This window comes from Hemitrygon akajei, chromosome 6, assembly GCF_048418815.1.
Source record: "Hemitrygon akajei chromosome 6, sHemAka1.3, whole genome shotgun sequence".
In the NCBI taxonomy this organism is placed as follows: domain Eukaryota; kingdom Metazoa; phylum Chordata; class Chondrichthyes; order Myliobatiformes; family Dasyatidae; genus Hemitrygon; species Hemitrygon akajei.
In genome coordinates, this window is record NC_133129.1 from 118,093,788 (window position 1) to 118,114,670 (window position 20,883).

At 43.1% G+C, this 20,883-nt stretch overlaps 1 protein-coding gene across 1 annotated transcript in view; it reads right to left on the reverse strand.

The window, feature by feature from the left end:
• Positions 1-20,883, reverse strand: part of LOC140729411 (astacin-like metalloendopeptidase) — a 103,055-nt gene that overhangs the window by 57,544 nt on the left and 24,628 nt on the right. The window contains exons 6-8 of the mRNA XM_073049119.1: positions 15,301-15,479; positions 5,013-5,094; positions 3,313-3,437 (exon numbers count right to left, since the gene is read on the reverse strand). Of these exons, the coding sequence (XP_072905220.1) occupies positions 3,313-3,437; positions 5,013-5,094; positions 15,301-15,479 (386 nt within the window). The remainder of the gene's footprint in view (positions 1-3,312; positions 3,438-5,012; positions 5,095-15,300; positions 15,480-20,883) is intronic.

Below are 20,883 nucleotides of genomic sequence, written 5' to 3' on the forward strand. Positions count from 1 at the left end.
TACTCCTAGCGTTAAAATACACACACTTCAAGCTATCTGGCCCATCATACCTGTTATTTCAATTTTGCCTTTCAATACTTACCCTGATATCTACCTTCTAGTCCGATCCTGGTGCTCTGATTCCCTGCAAAACTAGTTTGAAACCTCATGAGTAGCATTTGCAAACCTCCTGGCCAGGATATTGGTTCCCCTCCAGTTCAGGTGCAACCCATCCTTTTGTACAGGTCACCTTCCTCAGAAAAGTTTACAAGGAAGCAAGAACTTGAAACCCTGTCCCTTGCACCATTTCCTCAGTCACTCATTCACCAGTGCTTTCACCCTATTCCTACCTGCACTAGCCTGTGGCATCAGGAGTAATCCAGAGATTACTATCTTGGAGATTCTTCTCTTCAGCCTCTTTCCTAACTTTATATACTCACTGTGTAGGACCTCTTCACAAACAAGAGAAAATCTGAAGATGCTGGAAATCCAAGCAACACACACAAAATGCTGGATGAACTCAGTAAGCCAAGCAGCAAACCTCTGCTCCCGAAACGTTAACTGTACTAATTTTTTCTGGATGCTGCCTGGTCTGCTGAGTTCCTCCAGCACTTTATGTGTGTGGGACCTCTTCCCCTTTTCTGCCTAAGCTATTAGTGTCAATATGCACCACGACCTCTGGCTATTCACCCTTATTATTGAGAATATCCTGTAACTGCTCTGATGCATCCTATACCCAGGAGATGCCTCTTTTGCAGCTACAGAATCTCCTTTCTATCCCCCAACTAGCCATTCCCCTATAACTACGGCACTGCCCAACTTTTCCCTTTACTGTTGAGCCATCCACAGTGCCACCAGTCTGGCTGCTGTGCCCTGATATCCAAAGAGAAATACTTGTTGCTGAGGGGAATTATCATTGGGGAAACCTGCACTGACTTCCTAATCCCTTATCTTTCATATTGGTCACCTATCTACTGCCCAAAGCCTGTACTCTGGGTGTGACCATCTCTTCAAAAGTCCCATCTCTAATACCTTCAGCCTCCCAAATGATCCTGAGTACATCCAGCTCGGACTCCTTGATCTGGACAGTCACGAACTGAAGTTGGGTGCAGATGTAATCATCAGGGAAAGAGTCAGGTGTCCTGAATTCTCACATCTGACAGAAGTATTCCATCCTGACTATTCTGTACTTAAATAAAGGCTTACTCTTCTTAACAGTGCCTCTTGTGCCTCATAGATACTGCCTGACTTGTTCCTATGCTAGTTCCTCCAGCATTTCAAAGTTCAAAGTAAATTTTATTATCTAAGTACATCTATATCACCATATACAACCTGAGATTCATTTTCTTGAGGGCATACTCAACAAATCTATAGAATAGTAACTTTAACTGAATCAAAGAACAACCACGCAATTAGGGCATGCAACCAGAGTTCAGAAGACAACAAACCGCAAATTCAAAAAGTAGAAACAATAATATAAATAAATGAGCAAAAAATATCAAGAACATGAAATGAAGAATCGTTGAGCACAAGTTCATAGGCTGTGGGGAAATTTCAATGATGGTGCAAGTAAGTTGAGTGAAGTTATCCCCTTTGTTCAAGAGCCTGATGATTGAGGGATCCTAACGCTCTTGTACCTCCTTCCTGATATCAGCAGTGAGAAGAGAGTATGTCCTGAGTGGTGGGTGTCCCCGATGATGGAAGCTGCTTTTTTGTGACAGTGTTTCATGTAGACGAGCTTTACTATTGATAGACTGGGCCATATCCACTGCTTTCTGTAGAATATCCCATTTAAAGGCATTGGTGTTTTCATACCAGGCTGTGCATGTTACTCAATATTTCCAGCATCTGCAGAATCTCTTGTGCTTAAACTCTGCAAAATGAGTTATCACTTGCCTTAACATCTATTTATGTTATTGATTATCAAAATTTTGCTTCATAACTCTCCTCTTCTGCATTTGGGGAAATCATGTTAACCTCAAAGTGATCTTGAGCTATGAGTAAAACAATGGCATCTTTAATTTTTATACACCTTAATTAAGACGAGCAATTTACTGAATGGTCCAAGTCAAAGTCAAGCTTACTGTCATATGCAAATACAAGTATGAACAAGATGCAATGAAAAACTTGCAGCAGCATCATAGGTACATAGCATTATATATGCAGTATTCACAAGAAAGCATATTTATTTTACAAGAAAGTGTTGTTAAACTGGTGTGATTGGGGTTTTTGTCAGTTGCGTCAAGGACAAATGGCTAAAGTACAGTAGCTGTTCTTGAACCTGGTGTGAATCAAGCTTCTGTAATGATTGCCTAATGGTGGCTGCAAAAAGATGGCATGATGTTGCCTTCTTGCAGCAACACTTCTTGTAGATACTCACAGGAGGGAATCTAGTAGATACTATTATTGGTGGGGAGGTACATGCCCATGACATGCAGGGCTAAATCCACTACTCTCTGCAGCTTATGTTCCTGCACATTCAACTTACCAACCTAGACTACGATGCAATCAGTCAGGACATTTTCAACAGTATATCTGTAGAAGTTTGTTAGAGAATTTGATGAAAACCTGCTATTCCTTAACCTCCTAAGAAAGACTCTGGCATATGCTTTCTTTATGATTGCATCGATGTGCTAAGCCCAGGACAGGTCATCTGATAGGTTGAGATCCAGGAATTTAAAGCTACTGACTCTCTCCATAGCCAGCTCCTCAAAGTAGACTTGTATATTTGCCCTTCTTCACCCTCCTGAAGTCAACAATCAGTTTTTTAGCTTTGCAGTCTTTGAGCAATTGGTTGTTTTTGAGGCACTACTTAACCTGGTGACCTATCTTGTACTGGTAAGCTGACTTGTCACCATCTGTGAGTCATCCAACATAGTGTCAGTAGCAAATTTGAAACCAACATTGGAATTGTGCTTCAGAATCAGATTCTGATCTGCCCTCCTCCACCTTCCTGAAGTTGTCAATCAGTTTTTAGCTTTGAAGCTAATACTGTTATGTGTGCACAGAGAGTAGAGTAGGGAGCTTAGCATACAGCCTTGAGATGCACCTGTGTTGATGGTCAGTGAAGAGATGTTGTTACCAATTCTCATAGGGTCTGCTGATAAGGAAGTTATGTATCCAGTTACAGAGGTAGGTACAGAGAACCATGTCAGAGAAGAGAATGGTAATTTGCTATTCAGTGAGACAATCTATATTTATTTTATCATTTGGTACAAAAATATGACTATAGGTTTATCATGTACATAAAATTCACCCAAAAGAACATATCTTATACTTTCCAGCATAAATTTGCAGTATCTGCAGAAGCTTGAGTTTACATTTTATACTTACTGCAGTTATATAACTTGTTAACCTTATCAACATCTAGTGTGGTCATTCCATATTTCTGTCCAATAGTTATATTTGGATTTGGTATGGGTAAAATGGTAATGTTGCCATTTTTAGAAAAAGCATATCTGCAAATAGAAACACTACTATTTTAACTTGTGTTGAATATATGATTTCCAGGTTTACTATAAAACAACAAAAACTTTAATTTAATTAACATCAACCATGTCAGTAGACACAGTAGACATTGGTTGTGATTATAATTACATTAAAGATTGTTACTCTTTCAAATGCAGAATCAGAATAGAACCTATCCAACAGGAAAAAAAAATTGGTAGGATTTCAAAGAATTTTGAATTATTATAAGCTTTCACAGATCTTGCAGACAAGGTGAGTCACCATGCAGCGAGATAGGAACCACAGATATTCACAATCTACATCAATGACTTGGCTAAGTGAACTAAATATTATATTTCCAAGTGGGCTGATTGTGTATAACAAATAGGAGGATGAGAACAGTATAAGGTATGAAGAGATATAGACAAATTTAATGAGTAGGTTAGATGGCATATAAGGCGCGGAAAATATTTAGCATTCAACTTAGGTGTGCAAAACAAAAAAGTAGAGTATGCTTAAAGGTCAAAAGTTGGAAACTGTTGCTGTTTAATGGAATCATGGTGCACTTCCACATGTTACTAAAAGTTAATATGCAGATCCTTAATGATACCGCACCTGGACTCTCATGTACAGCTTTTATCTTCTTTCCTAGAAACGGGATGTACTTGCCATAGAGAAGGTGCAATAAATGGCCAATTTGTCACAGGAGGAAGGATTTTATAGACCAGGCCTGTGGTGCATAGTCTGTGTTTTATAGAAGAATGAGTATTGAAACTTACAAAATGTTTACAGGGCTTGATGGGGGGATGCAAAGGGTCAAAAAACAGTAATGAAAATAAGGTGAGGAGAAATTTCTTCAGAATATGATGAATCTTTTGAAATTCATGATTCAGTATTCAAAACAACTATCAATGTATTTTTGCAATTTAAAGATATTAGGAGAATGCAGGAAACTGGTTCTAAGGTGGAAAACTAATCAGAACTTGACTAGTTTAAAGGGCTAGATGACCTTCCTCTATTCTTACTTTGCAGAATTATTTTGATGATCACCAGATCAATCACTATAATCCTAACCACCTTCTTCAAGTCATCATCTTGGGGACTTAACATTTTTGAATCTCATTAAATTGGTCAATATTAATTTTTGACTAATGCTAGATGACGACAAAAATACTATATACAGTATCTGAAATAAAAACAGAAAATGCTAGAAATACATGGCAATTCAGGCAGCATTCTGGGAAGAGAAACATTTAACATTTGAAGTCAACCAGAGTAGGAAAAACATGCTTTAAGTTTCAGCAAAGGGAGAGTTGAAAGGTGGAAATAAAAACAAAGGTAATAATGTAGTGACCAAGTTAATCAAGGTGATGCAGCACTCTCGAAGCCATCTAGATACAAATACATTAAATAAGGGCAGAGAGAGAAAGAAGAAAAAAACAATTTTTGGATCTATAAAATGCAGACACAGCAGTTGCTGTAAATCTAAAACAAAATACCTTGCAGATCAAACAGTGAAAAACTGAAATTATGTTACAGGATTCATCAACACCCTCTAATTATGCTTGGCATTCTCAATCACTTACTTATCGTAATGCATGACAGAAGTATAATCGTATGTCGTTCCCAAATTATTGGTGTCCAATTTTTTAAAATTGTTTTTTACATCTGCAAAAAGACAAAGAAATTACTGAAATAAATTTATTTTTCATTCATTAGTTGAACATACCTTTTTCTTCAAGGTGATTTGATTTGGAGACTCAAGAATGTAAATGCTACTATCTGGAGCAAAAAATATTTACTGGAGGATCTCAGCAGGTCAGGCAGCATTTGTGGAGGGAAATGGATAGTTGACATTTGGGGTCAACACCCTTCCTTTATCCTACTGGATTCTAGGATGGATTTTATGAATAATCTGTTGGTATAGCACAATGACAACTGGCAGCAGTACCAAGATTCATGTCTTCTATAAAATCTAGCACTTGTGTGGATGATGTTCAGTATCTTTTCTTTAAGTATCACAATATTCATAGAGTAATTTTGTGCCAGCGTAGCATAGAATTACTTAATGAATGGACAGTTCTTAAAGATGCTTCTTGGCTGACCTTTTACGCCAACACCAATATTCGGAAAGAGAGCATAACAGGATCAAGAGCTATGTTCCCTCTAAGGTGTGTGTGCGCATACTGTACATCTTTTGCTACTACTCCACAAAGGAATCTAAACTGTGCACAAAAGTTTGTCACCCTCGACCTCAGTGGCATGTTAACTGTATTTCGTACACAATCATAATTCCTTTTCCAGTTTCTGATGCGGATGTTGTTGACAAAGTGGAGTTTGCAATGATTCATCTGCAGATTTTAGAACTAACTTATTTCTACTGCTCTTATTGAAGAAATTATTGACTAATTCACTATGTCGAATTCCAAAGAAACAAAGGCCATGAAAGACAAAAAGAATTTCTTGTTCATTTAAAGCAGAATGGCGTAATAAAACAGTAAAAACTGCTACACTGAAAGCTCATGAAGTCAGGAACATACAGTTACGAGAAATATTTATGTACAATACAAAAACTGGTGTTACCTGTGTGTATTGTCATTCTGCAAAAGCTGCTGGAGAATATGCAAGTGGGAAGAAATAGAGTGATATTTGGAAAGTTTATTTTTTTGAAGCATCATTTAGTAAGCAAATCACATAGGGACAATGTACAAAAGCTTTGGCGAGAAAATCCTTCATTACTCGCCACAGGCCTGCTACGTATGTTTTGTTAGAGTGCAGATTAACGAGAGCGAAAATGATCAAACCCAGAGGAAATCAAAGTTCTTATTGAGTGTTTTGTTAGCTGCTAAAATGAATATATATATATATATACACACACACACACACACACACACACACACACACACACACACACACACACACACACACACACATACATATATACATATATATATGTGCGTGTCACTGGGCAAAAAAATTGCACAGCAGAAGATTACTGTACACAGCGGTCATTGCAAAATAGAGGAAACATTGATCAAGAGGATTTAGCACTCTTTCATACCTTTTTTTTGGGGGGGGGAGCTTGCATTAAGCCAATGGTAAAATACTGCAATGCTGGAAATGCAAGATGGTGCTTAGTTCCAATTACCCTTAAGATCACTGCAGTTATTCATCCAGATAAATGGCTTGTATTTCATCCTGTGTGACTTACAAATTGTAAAAGGCTTTAAGATGTCAGGAGTTACTCACCAAGGGACCATACCCTACAGACGTGATATTTATATGCTAGTTAAGTTGAATTTCTTGTAAATGGTCATCCCTAGGACACTGGTGGCAAGAATTGGCATGTAAAAAAGATGATGTTGTAGCGGTGTGCTACACGCAGCGCTAAAATAACGACACGGAGTCGGTAAACTGCAGTCAAAGAATAAGTTTATTTCAACTTCACAGTCTTGCTTTAAAGCCTGTCACCCCCACCGGATACCTCGAGAGGCACGTACTGAAACCCCCTCAGGCTTTCTTCCTTTGTGCCTGCACTCTGGCTAATTGTCAGCCGGTTCGAGTGTGCTAGTAATGGGGTCGCCACATAACCCCCCCCCCCCCAGAACCGGCGATACACCCCCCAATGTCCACAGTCTGGGCCGGACCCTGTTTGGGAGGTCGGCCTCTGCGCCGCGGTGCCGGAAACTCGACCGGTTGCGCCAAGTCCACATGGGCCGGTTTGAGTCGGTCCACCGTGAAAACCTCCTCTCTCCCCCCAACGTCCAGCACGAACGTGGACCTGTCGTTTCTGATCACCTTAAACAGCCCCTCGTAGGGCCGTTGCAGCGGTGGCCGATGCCCGCCCCGTCGTACAAACACAAACTTACAGTTCTGCAGGTCTTTGGGTACGCAGGTCGGGTTCTGCCCATGCTGCGAAGTGGGTATGGGGGCCAGGGCACCGAGCCTCTCGTGTAGTCTGCCCAGGACTGCTGCGGGTTCTTCCTCTCGCCCCCTTGGGGCTGGTATGAACTCCCTGGGAATGACCAGGGGTGCGCCGTACACCAACTCAGCCGACGAAGCGTGCAGATCGTCTTTGGGCGCCGTGCGGATGCCGAGTAGGACCCAGGGAAGCTCGTCCGCCCAGTTAGCTCCTCGCAGGCGGGCCATGAGAGCCGACTTCAGGTGACGGTGGAAACGCTCCACCAGTCCGTTCGACTGTGGGTGGTAGGCAGTGGTGTGGTGCAGCTGAGTCCCCAACAGGCTGGCCATCGCTGACCACAGGCTGGAGGTGAACTGGGCGCCTCTGTTGGAGGTAATGTGGGCTGGTACACCAAAGCGGGACACCCAGGTGGTGATCAGTGCCCGGGAGCAAGATTCAGAGGTGGTGTCGGTGAGTGGGACCGCCTCTGGCCATCTTGTGAACCGGTCCACGATAGTCAGGAGGTGCCACGCCCCGCGTGACACTGGCAGGGGGCCCACGATATCCACATGAATGTGGTCGAAACGCCAGTGGGTGGGGTGGAACTGCTGTGACGGGGCCTTGGTGTGTCGCTGCACCTTGGCCGTCTGGCAGTGCATGCACTTTCTGGCCCATTCACAGACCTGCTTGCGGAGTCCGTGCCAAACGAACCTGCTGGAGACCATCCAGACGGTAGTGCGGATGGAGGGGTGTGCCAAGTTATGAATGGAGTCGAAAACACGTCATCGCCAAGGCGCCGGGACGACGGGACGGGGCTGGCCGGTGGCGATGTCACAGAGTAGGGTCCTCTCACCTGGGCCTACGGGGAGGTCCTGGAGCTGCAAACCGGAGACTGCGGTTCTGTAACTAGGGATCTCCTCGTCTGCCTGCTGCGCCTCTGCCAGCACCTCAAAGTCTACCCCTTGGGAAAGGGCGTGAATGTTAGGGCGAGAGAGCGCATCCGCCACGACATTGTCCTTACCCGAGACGTGCCGGATGTCCGTCGTGTATTCAGAGATGTTGGACAGATGGCGCTGCTGGCGGGACGACCAGGGATCGGACACCTTTGTGAATGTAAAGGTAAGCGGTTTGTGGTCTGTGAACGCGGTGAAGGGCCTACCTTCTAAGAAGTACCTGAAATGCCGGATTGCCAGGTATAGCGCCAACAGCTCCCGGTCGAAAGCACTGTATTTGAGCTCGGGTGGCCGCAGGTGTTTGCTGAAAAACGCCAGGGGTTGCCAGCGGCCCACGATGAGCTGCTCCAGTACCCCACCGACTGCCGTATTAGATGCGTCCACTGTGAGGGCGGTAGGGACGTCCATTCTGGGGTGCACTAGCATCATGGCGTTCGCCAAGGCATCCTTCGTTTGAATGAAAGCGGCGGCGGACACCTCGTCCCAGGTAATGTCCTTGCCCGGACCGAACAGCAAGGTGAACAGGGGGCGCATGATCCGGGCAGCTGAAGGGAGAAAGCGGTGGTAGAAATTGACCATACCTACGAATTCCTGAAGGCCTTTGATCGTGGTGGGTCGGGGGAAATGGCAGACCTCATCTACCTTAGCAGGCAGAGGGGTTGCCCCGTCTGTGGTAATCCTGTGGCCCAGGAAGTCAATGGTGTCGAGCCCGAACTGGCATTTGGCCAGGTTGATTGTTAGACCGTAGTCACTCAGCCGGGCATAGAGTTGTCGGAGGTGGGACAGATGCTCCTGACGACTGCTGCTGGCTATGAGGATGTCGTCCAAATAGATGAATGCGAAGTCCAGGTCGCGTCCCACCGCATCCATCAATCGCTGGAACGTCTGTGCAGCATTCTTCAGGCCGAACGGCATGCGGAGGAACTCAAAAAGACCGAACGGGGTGATGAGAGCCGTTTTGGGGACGTCGTCCGGATGCATCGGGATTTGATGGTATCCGCGGATGAGGTCTACCTTGGAGAAGATCCGTGCGCCGTGCAGGTTTGCTGCAAAGTCCTGAATGTGCGGCACAGGGTAGCGGTCCGGTGTTGTAGCCTCGTTCAGCCTGCGGTAGTCGCCGCACGGTCTCCAGCCCCCTGTCGCTTTGGGCACCATGTGCAGGGGGGAGGCCCATGGGCTGTTGGACCGCCGAATGATCCCCAATTCCTCCATCCTCTTGAACTCCTCCTTCGCCAGTCGGAGCTTGTCCGGGGGAAGCCGCCGAGCGCGTGCATGGAGGGGTGGTCCCTGGGTCAGGATGTGGTGCTGTACGCCGTGTCGGGGCATGGCTGCCGCGAACTGCGGTGCCAGAACCGATGGGAAATCCGCCAGGACCCTGGTGAAGTCATTGTCGGACAACGTGATGGAGCCGAGGTGAGGGGCTGGCAACTGGGCTGCACCCAGGGAGAACGTCTGAAAGGTCTCGGCGTGAACCAGTCTCTTCCTGGGCAGGTCGACCAGTAGGCTGTGAGCCTGCAAGAAATCCACACCCAGAAGCGGTTGGGCTACGGCAGCCAGTGTGAAGTCCCACGTAAACTGGCTGGAGTCGAACCGTAGCTGCACCGGACAGGTGCCATAAGTCCTTATAGTGCTGCCGTTCGCGGCCTGCAGGGGGGGGACCCGGCGCCCTGCTGCGGGTGTCGTAACTCGTCGGAGGTAAGACGCTGATCTCGGCACTGGTGTCGACCAAAGACCGGCGTCCCGACCTGCTGTCCCACACATACAGGAGGCTATCCCGATGGCCAGCCGTCGTAGCCATCAGCGACAGCTGGCCCTGGCATTTCCCAGGAACTGGCAGGGCGGGCGACAACGGCGGGCTTCTGCGCCCCACTGCTGGTGGTAGAAACATCATTGCTCGTTGGGCTCCACACCCTGGCCTCTGGGTTTAGCGGGCTCTGCGGCTGGGTCTGGACTGGTTTGCTGCTGGGAGCGTGGCCGGGTGATCAGTGAGATGGACGCCCCACTCCCCTTCTTGGCATTCCACAGCAAGTCCGCTCGGGCTGCCACCTTCCGGGGGTCGCTGAAATCCGCGTCGGACAGCAGCAGGCGTATGTCCTCGGGCAGCTGCTCCAGGAATGCCTGCTCAAACATGAGGCAGGGTGTGTGTCCGTCGGCCAGAGACAACATCTCATTCATTAAAGCTGATGGAGGCCTGTCTCCCAAGCCATCCAGGAGCAGTAAACGGGCAGCTCGCTCATGGCGGGAGAGCCCGAAAGTCCCTATGAGCAGGGCTTTGAATTCCATGTACTTGCCGTCCGCCGGGGGAGACTGTACGAACTCCGCGACCTGGGCCGCTGTGTCCTGGTCGAGGGAGCTCACCACGTAGTAGTAACGGGTGTCCTCTGAGGTTATCTGCCGAATGTGGAATTAGGCTTCTTCTTGCTGAAACCATAGGTGAGGTTGTAGCGTCCAGAAGCTTGGCAGCTTCAAGGAAACCGCATTAACAGATGCGGCGTCGGTCATCTCCGGTCCAAAAACGTTTGGACCGTCGGGGTCACCAATTGTAGCGGTGTGCTACACGCAGCGCTAAAATAACGACACGGAGTCGGTAAACTGCAGTCAAAGAATAAGTTTATTTCAACTTCACAGTCTTGCTTTAAAGCCTGTCACCCCCACCGGATACCTCGAGAGGCACGTACTGAAACCCCCTTAAACTTTCTTCCTTTGTGCCTGCACTCTGGCTAATTGTCAGCCGGTTCGAGTGTGCTAGTAATTGGGTCGCCGCAATGTCATGATAGTCATGGAAGATTTCAAAATGCAGGTAGATCGGGATAATCAGTTTGGTAATGGATCACAAGACAATGAATTTGCAGAATGCTTACAAGATGGCTATTTAGAACAGCTCATGGTTGAGTCCACTAGGGGAAAGGCTATTTCCCTGGTTATTGCATAATGAACCAGATTTGTTTAGATATCTTAAGGTAAAGAAACCCTTAAGAAGCAGTGATTATAATATGATAGAATTCACACTGCAATTTGAGAAGGAGAAGATAAAGTCAGATGTATCAGCATTACAGTGGAATAAAGAAAACTACAGAGGCATGAGAGAGGAACTGACAGTTTTTGGAAGTGGACACTAGTGGGGATGACGGTGGAACAGCAACGGCTGGAGTTTCTGGGAGCAGGACAGATTCATTCCAAAGAAGCAGCATTCTAAAAGAATGGTGAGGCAACTATAGCTGATAACAGACGTCAAAGACAGCATAAAAGCAAAATAGAGGTCATATAACAAAAATGAATGGGAAGCAAGAGGATTGGGAAGCTTTCAAAAACCAACAGAAGGCAACTGAAAAAGCAATAAGGAGAGAAAAGATGAAAATATAAAGGAAGATATAGAACATATATCTACAGCACATTATAGGCCCTTGAGCCCGCAACATTGTGCTGACCATGTAACCTACTCTTGAAACTGCCTAGAATTTCCCGACTGTATAACCCTCTATTTTTCTAAGCTCCGTGCACCTATATAAGAGTCTCTAAAAAGACCCTATTGTATCCCCCTCTATCACCATTGCTGGCAGAGCATTCTATGCACCCACAATTTTTTTTATATATGTATGAAGAGTAAAAGAGAGGTCAGAGTGTATATTACACAAATGCAATGTGATGCTGAAGAGGTAATAACAAGAGACAAAGAAATGGCAGATGAACCAAATAATTATTTTGCATCAATTTTAACTGTAGAAGACACTAGCAGTAAGCCAGAAATTTGAGAGTCGGTGGTGGGGAGGGGCAGAAGAGTGTGTTGCTGCTATTACTAAAGAGAAGGTGCTGAGTAGCCAGGTAAAGTTGTTGGTTGACTGGTTATGCCTGGATCTCTTAAAGGGGCAATGAATGTCCTCTACTAATAACCATTTTCAAGTCACTATGCAGCACCAAGATAATTAATTGCAGCAAATTTTATCGCTCTCACTTGGGACTTCAACTTTTGAGACATTTTGTTAGATATATTTATCAATGAAAGTATTGTAGAATAAAAAGAGGTATTATGTGCCAGCCATCAGATAAAAACAATATTGCAAAGTCAAAATTAGCATCGGTGGGAAAAAGTGACCAGATGTACAAACCCAGGAACAAAGTATTAGAAATGTAACAATTTCATACCCATGAGGACAGTGAGCACAGTAGCACATTTCAATGGCCAGCAACCTCCACCATCGTATCTGTAACATAGTACTACAGGTGTCCCCCGCTTTACGCCACTTCGCTTTTGCAAAAGGCCTACGTTAGTAACCTGTTTTCACATTACAAAGAGGATTTTTGCTTTTAAGAAAATTTTTCCCATATAAATTAATGGTTCTTCACTTTACACCATTTTGGCTTAAGAAAGGTTTCATAGGAACATTCTACCTTTGTAAAGGGGGGGGGGGGGGGGCAGCTGTACTTTATCTTTCTTTCCCAGTTCTGACAAACGGTGTTAGACTGAAACATCAAGTATTTTCCTGCTTGGCCTGTTGACTACAGTGTTTTATTTCAAATGTCCAATTTCTGCAATTTTCTTATGTCTATTCTACTTGGTCTGATATTCATGGCTCCCCATTAAGAGCAATGAAAATAAGACCAAGACAAGACTTGAATGTGGTAAAATACAAAGTATGACTGGACTGTAAACAGGCCAGTAGAAAAGATAGTCTATCAGTAAGATCACTTGGTGAGATCAAAAGAAAAGATGAGGTCCACAATGGGATATTGATCTGCATGCATGCCAAGATACTTAGAGCAATGTCTTGTCTGCTATTAAGCTTCTGTTCGCAATTTTGAATGGAGCTCATGCTTTCCAGTATTGTGGTAATCAGCTCGATGTTAGCATCAGCTTCAACTGATCGTGAGCAGAAGTTATTCCATACTGTAACCTCTGAATTCTGCTATGCAAGTGCAGACTATAGCTCTTACATCTTCAGATAGTAATGTTTAAGTGTGTCAGAATCTGTGACACAATTGCAGATTAACTGATCTGATTAGTCAATGCCCTGAGGAAAATAATAGCAAATTCATTGAGTAAAAGTTTGTGGTCTTCTTTTTCAGTTGTTGCATTCATATTCTCTCCAGAGGGATGCCAACAGCATTCTTGCCGTTACCCACCAGCCTGCTGCTGCTGCTGGTGTAGGCTGGTCCTACACTGCTGCTGCTCATGCCAAAATCGTCCATTCTATAGGCAGGCCATCTCAGCTCTGAAATGCTTGAAATTGTACTTAATGAAATCTTCTTTGCTGTAATGAAGCAGCATTTCATTATTGACAGAGTATGTATGTATTGGGGCATGCGGAAGGCAGGTACAAAGAGTATACAGAAGGATCAAACATGAGGAAATCTGCAGATGCTGGAAATTCAAACAACACACACAAAATGCTGGTGGAACACAGCAGGCCAGGCAGCATCTATAAGGAGAAGCACTGTCGACGTTTTGGGCCGAGACGTTGACAGTGCTTGTCCTTATAGATGCTGTCTGGCCTGCTGTATTCCACCAGCATTTTGTGTGTGTTGGTATACAGAAGGATGATTAGTTGACTCTTGGATATTGTTTCAGTCTTGATTGAACATAATCACAAAGACCTGTTGATCAACTTGATTAATGCATTTATGATCTAAAAAATGAGTACCAACTGAAGAATGGGAATATGGAAACTGCCCATTTCATATTTAGAGTTGTTCTTTATTTGTAACTGTATATGGAGAGTGAGCATACATGGGTGGTCAGTTTGTAATGACTATTCCTAATTATAATTGACAATGATAAAGACTTCTTTTCCCAAACTGGTGCAACATTTAAAGTAACTATCCCAGTGCTTCAAGATGAGCAGCTCTGAAATTGTTATAATGCAGCATCTCAGCAACAGTAACACCTAGTGCCAGATTTTCCTGAAGTGTAGCTCTGGTCAGAATTGCAGACATGAGGTCAGACTTGTTTAAGATCTGAGACTCTTTCCAGAGGTCAATGAGGCAATATTGCAGAAGTTGTAGGCTTTTCAAGTAGCTTATGATGGTTACCCAACAGTTACTTTTTGGTACAACTCTAAATACAAATACCATTGTATTATTCTTAGTGTAATCTTTGTGTGACTTCATCAGTTTTTAAAATGGGAATTCAATAGGGTGTTATGCTAATATTTAGTGTATCCATATAATATCCATTGTGATCTATTAAACTAAAAGGCTGGTGGCTAAGGGAAACATGGAAAAATGAGAATATACATTTCTGCCTGAACAAAGCAGTTGAAAAATCACAGTGTGCCCTTGAAAATATGTCAGGGCCTGCATTTTCCACTCTTGAAGGGCTGAAATTAATATAACTGAAAAAATGGCACCAATTCCACAGATACTGAATTGCAAATATTAGAACATTTGTATGCCGCTAGCTCAGGGGAACTTTCTTTCAACAGCCCTCTAATAATCATCACTTGAGAGATTAAGTTGCAAGTGATGGTTTAGTTTCCTCTAGCTATCACAAATATCAAAACAAATATTAAGGAAGCTAGGGCTTTACTCTCTGGAGAGAAAGAGGATGTGAGGAGACATGATGGAGGTATACAAGATATTAAGAGGAATAGATAGAGTGGACAGCCAGAGCTTCTTCCCCAGGGCACCACTGCTCATACAAGAGGATGTGGTTTTAAGGTAAGGGGTGGAAAGTTCAGGGGGGATATTAGAGGAAGGTTTTTTTACTCAGAGAGTGGTTGGTGCGTGGAATGCACTGCCTGAGTCAGTGGTGGAGGCAGGTACACTAGTGAAACTTAAGAGACTACTAGACAGTTATATGGAGGAATTTAAGGTGGAAGGTTATATGGGAGGCAGGGTTTAAGAGTTGGCACAACATTGTGAGCCAAAGGGCCTGTACTGTGCTGTATTGTTCTATGCTCTATAACAAAATCCCCGTATACTCTAATGCACTCATTGTCCAGAAGATTTTCATTGTATTGCCAATTGGCCCTACCCCCTTTAATTATCACCATTTACTAACATGAATACTTCAAACATGCTTACCTTCCTTAATATTGTCAAATAGGATGGTGACATAGTCATCACGGTCACTTCTACTTTGCTCATGATTAAAACCAATGGCATGCAGTAACTCGTGCTGTATAACCCCATGACTGACACAACCACTTTTGTCGAGTGAAACATTCTGTACTTGCTTAAGGTATCCTACAAATGACCAGCAGCTAAAAAAAAATTAAGATGAAAAACTTAATATTTCATTCTTTGAAATGTGCCGAGTTAAAATTTTCAGCAATGTTATTCTGATGGTTAATTATTTTATTAACAAATAAGAATTAAAATTCTTCTATTTGCTGTTTTATGTGCAGTGGTTTTCCAGTCTACACCAAGTAAGTGAATTACCTGCTCCGATCTCAATGCTTCTGTGTCATTTTAGAATTCTGGAATGCTTTGAATTAGAATTTCCATATATGAAGTACTTATTGTCATTTTAATTAGGTAATAATAAAGATTTCTATCAACCTAAAGTAGCACAGCTTCTAGTATATAGTGAGATAAAGCTACCCAAGATACATTTGTAGGATCATAGACTCATTGCCCTACACCTCAATTCCATTTAGTAAACACAAAGTACACTGCAGATGCCGTGGTCAAATCAACACGTACAAACAAGCTGGATGAACTCAGCAGGTCGGGCAGCATCCATTGAAATGAGCAGTCAACGGATGCTGCCCGACCTGCTAAGCTCATCCAGCTTGTTTGTACCTCAATTCCATTTACCCATCATAATCTGACCTATTCACCAGGTGTCCTGTCCTTTAGTTCACCTTTCTTAACCCCCTTCTGCCTCTCCTAAGTGGTCCCATATGCTGATCACCCTCCCCTTATCTGGTTCCAACTATCACTTACCAGCCTCTATCTCCAACCCATTCCCCTCCCCTTTCTGTTTTCATCTATCAACCTGTCCCAATATTCCTCCTTCTCCCACCTGGCTCTATTTGCCCATCAGTCTCGCCCCCTTTCTCACCCATCCCCACCCACGCCTGTTCCACTGATCATTTACCTGCCTCTATCATACCCTTCCCTCCCACTTTGATATACTAGCTATCCTTTCTTTATATTCTCAATCTCTCAATTCTGCAGCAGGGCCTTGACCCTAAACATCAAACATTCCTTTGCTTCCACAGAAGCTGATGACTTTTTCCAGCAGTTTTGTTTTCTTTGCTCCTAATTACAGCGGTTTCTTTCATCTTCTTTCTGAAAAGATCATTGCTTTTATGACTTTCAAGTCCAATTTCCCATCTCCATTTTTGCACGGTGCCTTTCCACATAATTGCAAAAAACACCTGCACTTTATCTTTGATCCTTCCAATCAAGGACCAAACCATCCTTTTGGGTGAAGTATCTCTTCCAATCTGATGTAATACATTCAGTACTCACAATGTAATCTTTCCTTTATTGCAGAAACCAAATGTAGATCTAGTAAATGCGGAGCACTCAATCTTCAGGGACAGCTATTAGCTTTCATTGCAGGAGATACACTAACATTGTAGTCTAATGAAAGGTTGTTGACCTGAAATTTTCATGGTTTCTCTCTCCACTGATGTTTCTAAACCTGCTGATATCTTCTGCTATTTCTTTATTCTGTCAATGTTCTCCAATGTGAAACTGAGTCTTCTTTCCTGTTAAGTGTACTCATGCAACATTTACATTGAAAGACTCTGAAGGAGGGACTCTTATAAGGACCTGAGAAAAATGATAAACTCATTTGATTAAATAGGACATCTGCTCTTTGTTGCTGCTTCTGCCACAGTTCCACTGTATGGATAGGGTTGAAAGCACTTACAACAGAAGTGAGAGTTAGCCAAAAATGCTTTAAACAGGAATTCACAACACTAAGTTAATCACATCCAATTGCTGAAGACTGAGTGAAGGACAGTGTTTTTATCATAATTGGTCATTAATTCCTTGTCACTGTGTATCATGAAGTAGTCAAATGATATAATGAATTAAAACAAAACCTGCATATACTTCCATGTGGGACTTCTTATTGCTGGATGACTGCTGACATTCATAGTTTTGAAATCTGTAGGCCTCCGTTAGTCTCGATAGACCATGGATTTGCACCTTGGAAAGTTTCCAGGGCGCAAGCCTGGGCAAGGCTTTTTGTTTATGGAAGACCGCCAGTTGCCCAAGCTGCAAGTCTCCCCTTTCCGTGCCACCAATGTTGTCCAAGGGAAAGGCATTAGAGTTTTGAAATATAACCTATTTTATTGTGTACCAATCTGATCTACATAGCACGTCTAGTAGTTTCTAGAGAACTCAATGAGCTCTGATTAAGTGGTTAACAGTTTGAATGTTGGGCTGGCTTGAGGACCTAGTTACCTATATCTGCTGCTATTTTCTCATGTTCTTAAGATGGGCAGGTTCATGGAAAGTAGAATGAAATTTAGCCAGGAAGGAATTTGAGTCTCGGAATAAAAAGATGATTTCATTAATACAGGGTTTGAGATAAAATCAGAGGTATTATTGTCGATGAAGAATGGGGCTTCCACAAAACCAAACTGTGAAAACCCGTGTCAAAGAAGGTTGGTCAGCAGTTGTACCAATCCTTCTAGATACTTCCAACAAACTTCCCATGAGAGGGAGTTAGGAGCACAGAGGGATAACCTAGGAAGTATTTAATTGGCAGCAACTACGCTCCAGAAACAAGACTCACCTGAACTTCAGAAATGGAGCTACAAATATTTTGTGATGGTGAATGTACAGACACTGAATTCTAAATATCATGGGCTCATTGATGTAAAAAAAAACACATGAAAAAAGATCAAAATTTGTTAGCAACCTATTTCCACTGCTTGACTGTCATCAGCAATAAAGATTGAGAAAGACCCTGGAAAATATTCTGAGGTGCTACCTCACAACAAAGAAAGGCATTGGTGAAATTTACCACCACATTCAATTTATCTGCCGATATTTGGAGGAATTGACATGCAATAGTTATCAACATTATTCCAAGATTATGGAATATCTGGAAGGTTTACAAAAGAAACTCAGAAGGAAGGGAGGGAGGGAAGGAGGGGAGAGTGAGGAGAGGGAGGAAAGAAGGGGAGGAAGGGGGGTGAGAGAGGGGGAGGGAGGAGGGGGAGAGAAATGGGGAGAGGGAGGAGAAGGTGGAGGGGGAGGAGTAGGTGGGTAGAGGAGGAGGGGGAGTGGGAGGGAAGGGGGAGAGAAAGAGGGAGAGGGGAGAGAAAGAGAGGGGAGATGGGACAGAGAGAGGGAGATAGGGATTGAGGGGGAGTGAGGGGGAGAAGGGCAAGAGGGGGTCAGAGAGGATAAAAACATTAAAAATTTTAGATGATTTCACAGCCAGGGTTGGAAAAGATGCTTTCTCCTTGCAGCATGTGATTGTCAAGGAGGAATTAGGGAAATATATTGGTAATTTCATTCTGGAAAAAATGTTCAGAGTACAGTCTAACAGGTACTCATGCTTGTTGCACTGACTCTGCCCAATCTGTTTTCTCAGTATATTTACTGCCTGAATGGGAGAATGTTTTTTTTTCTCTGGCAGGAGAAATCTAAAACCCAGGGTCATAGAATGAGAATATAGGTAATACTGTTGACCAGTATAGGTCTCTACATCATGAGCAAAAGGCACTCAACAGCTGGGACCCAGAGTGAAAGGAAAAAATTCTGCTGTACAAGTTCACACTGCTGCTTTTGTAATAATTTGCCTTTTAGCAGATCACAGCAGGTGCAAATGTGGTACCAAAGGGCATGATCTGATGATATTTATCCAGATGACAGTGACCATGATACAATAATTGCCATACACTAATTCCTTAAACTTTGAGCAAACTAACCCATACTGGTGTCATAGCCCATCAGGCCAAAACTATTCTTGGCTGTCCTCACCAGTCACCTGTAATCTTTTTCACTGAAAGACAGCAGCTTTCCACCAGCCATACTGCAACCACTACATTGCACAACAAACAGTAATACTGTAAGAAACATTCTTGCTTGATTTTGGTATTATTTAAAATTCTTTACAAATTTCACTGAAGAGTTTTGTGCTGGTTTCTACTGTATTTTCACTTTGTAACTTCTGCCTCAGGCTACATGAGGGCAACGTAAAGTGGGATTTGTGATTAGGGATTTTAAATTTCAGTTCTTTACAACACCAATAATTTTTCCCCCATTTACCTGCCCTCCAGCTGTTTGCTGTGTAGCTAACTGCATCTGAATAGAGGGTGTAAGTGATTACCCTAATATAAGAGTAAACATCTCTAAATTGGAGAAACTAACATTAAAACATTTAACCATTGTCTCTAAGCATGTAGCCAACATGATGTAGTATTGCAGTAGCCGGCTGGTTTTAGTGAGGTTATCTTTTCTGAAATGTAGGTGTTTTATGCACAGTCCATGGTGAGGTTCAAATCAGAGAAAGCATCCCTGAAAAATCTCAGGGGGCCACTGCCATTCTTCTGCACATCACGCAGCCCATCCCTTCCACAGCTGCTTCCTCTTTCTTATCCTCTCTCTCCTAGCAGCTTGTTCTCACCTGTGTACTACCTACTAATTCTGCTGTTCATGCAATATTCTATAGGGAATGTCTTCTAATGCATCATGCTCAGAACAAATGGTTCATAAGAAAGCAATAAGATGAACTCCCTTCACTGTAAATCTTAATAATTTTGAAGAATTCCATAAAGACTACATTTTTGTAGAAGCATTGAGTTGGAGCATTTATCAACAATTGTTAATACCAAATCAGCTTTGCAAGGTATTTGTTTTCACAATTTAACAACTCAACAGACTGACTGGTTGTTGAGTGTTGTTGGCAGACATAATACGTTCTGCGAATGTCATTATAAATTTCAATCTCCACATTTTTTATCCAGTTTTAGTATATCAATGATCAGATTGTTGCAGAGAATCTGCCTTTACTATGGAGTGAGTTTCCAGTTCTCTCAAAATCAGGCATTACTTTCAATAATTAGGCACTTTTTTTCAGAAGCAATATGACCAATTTGCGTATGTGACACATATACCAGAACACTTATCTCAAAAAATATTTTTAAGAACTATGGCATTTTGTAGATATTTAAAATATATTGACTTCTTTGTTAACTGGTAAAGACCTTTGTACCATTTAGCCTACTGCATAATATGGGACAATGTTATGTCATAGTAACACGTTATTGAGCATGCGCTATTAGGCGTGTATCGATATGTATCTGTGTGCTCAGTTTGGGTTCCGTAAGTAAAAACCCTTGTTAACTTAGTGCCAGTCTCTAGTGTTTTTATTTATAGTTTTGTTGTGTAACTGGTCACATACACAACAAATTGGCGACGAGGTTAATGAACCTACATTGTATCGGAACGATGTGTTTTAATTGATAATGGCAATTGGAAGGACGCGGGAGTTCAGCCAGAGTCGGGAACTTTGGGAGACTGAAAGACACAGTCAGAGCCATGGTGCGTCCAGGCGAGACCACAGCCACCGCTGAACCCCAGGGCTGAGGGTCTGCCTGCCTCAGAAGGGAGATTTAAAAAAGGGGGGAGTGACACACGCATCTAGCCAGAACTGTATGCTCGCGATGCTAGCAAAAAAAAGGTCACATGAGT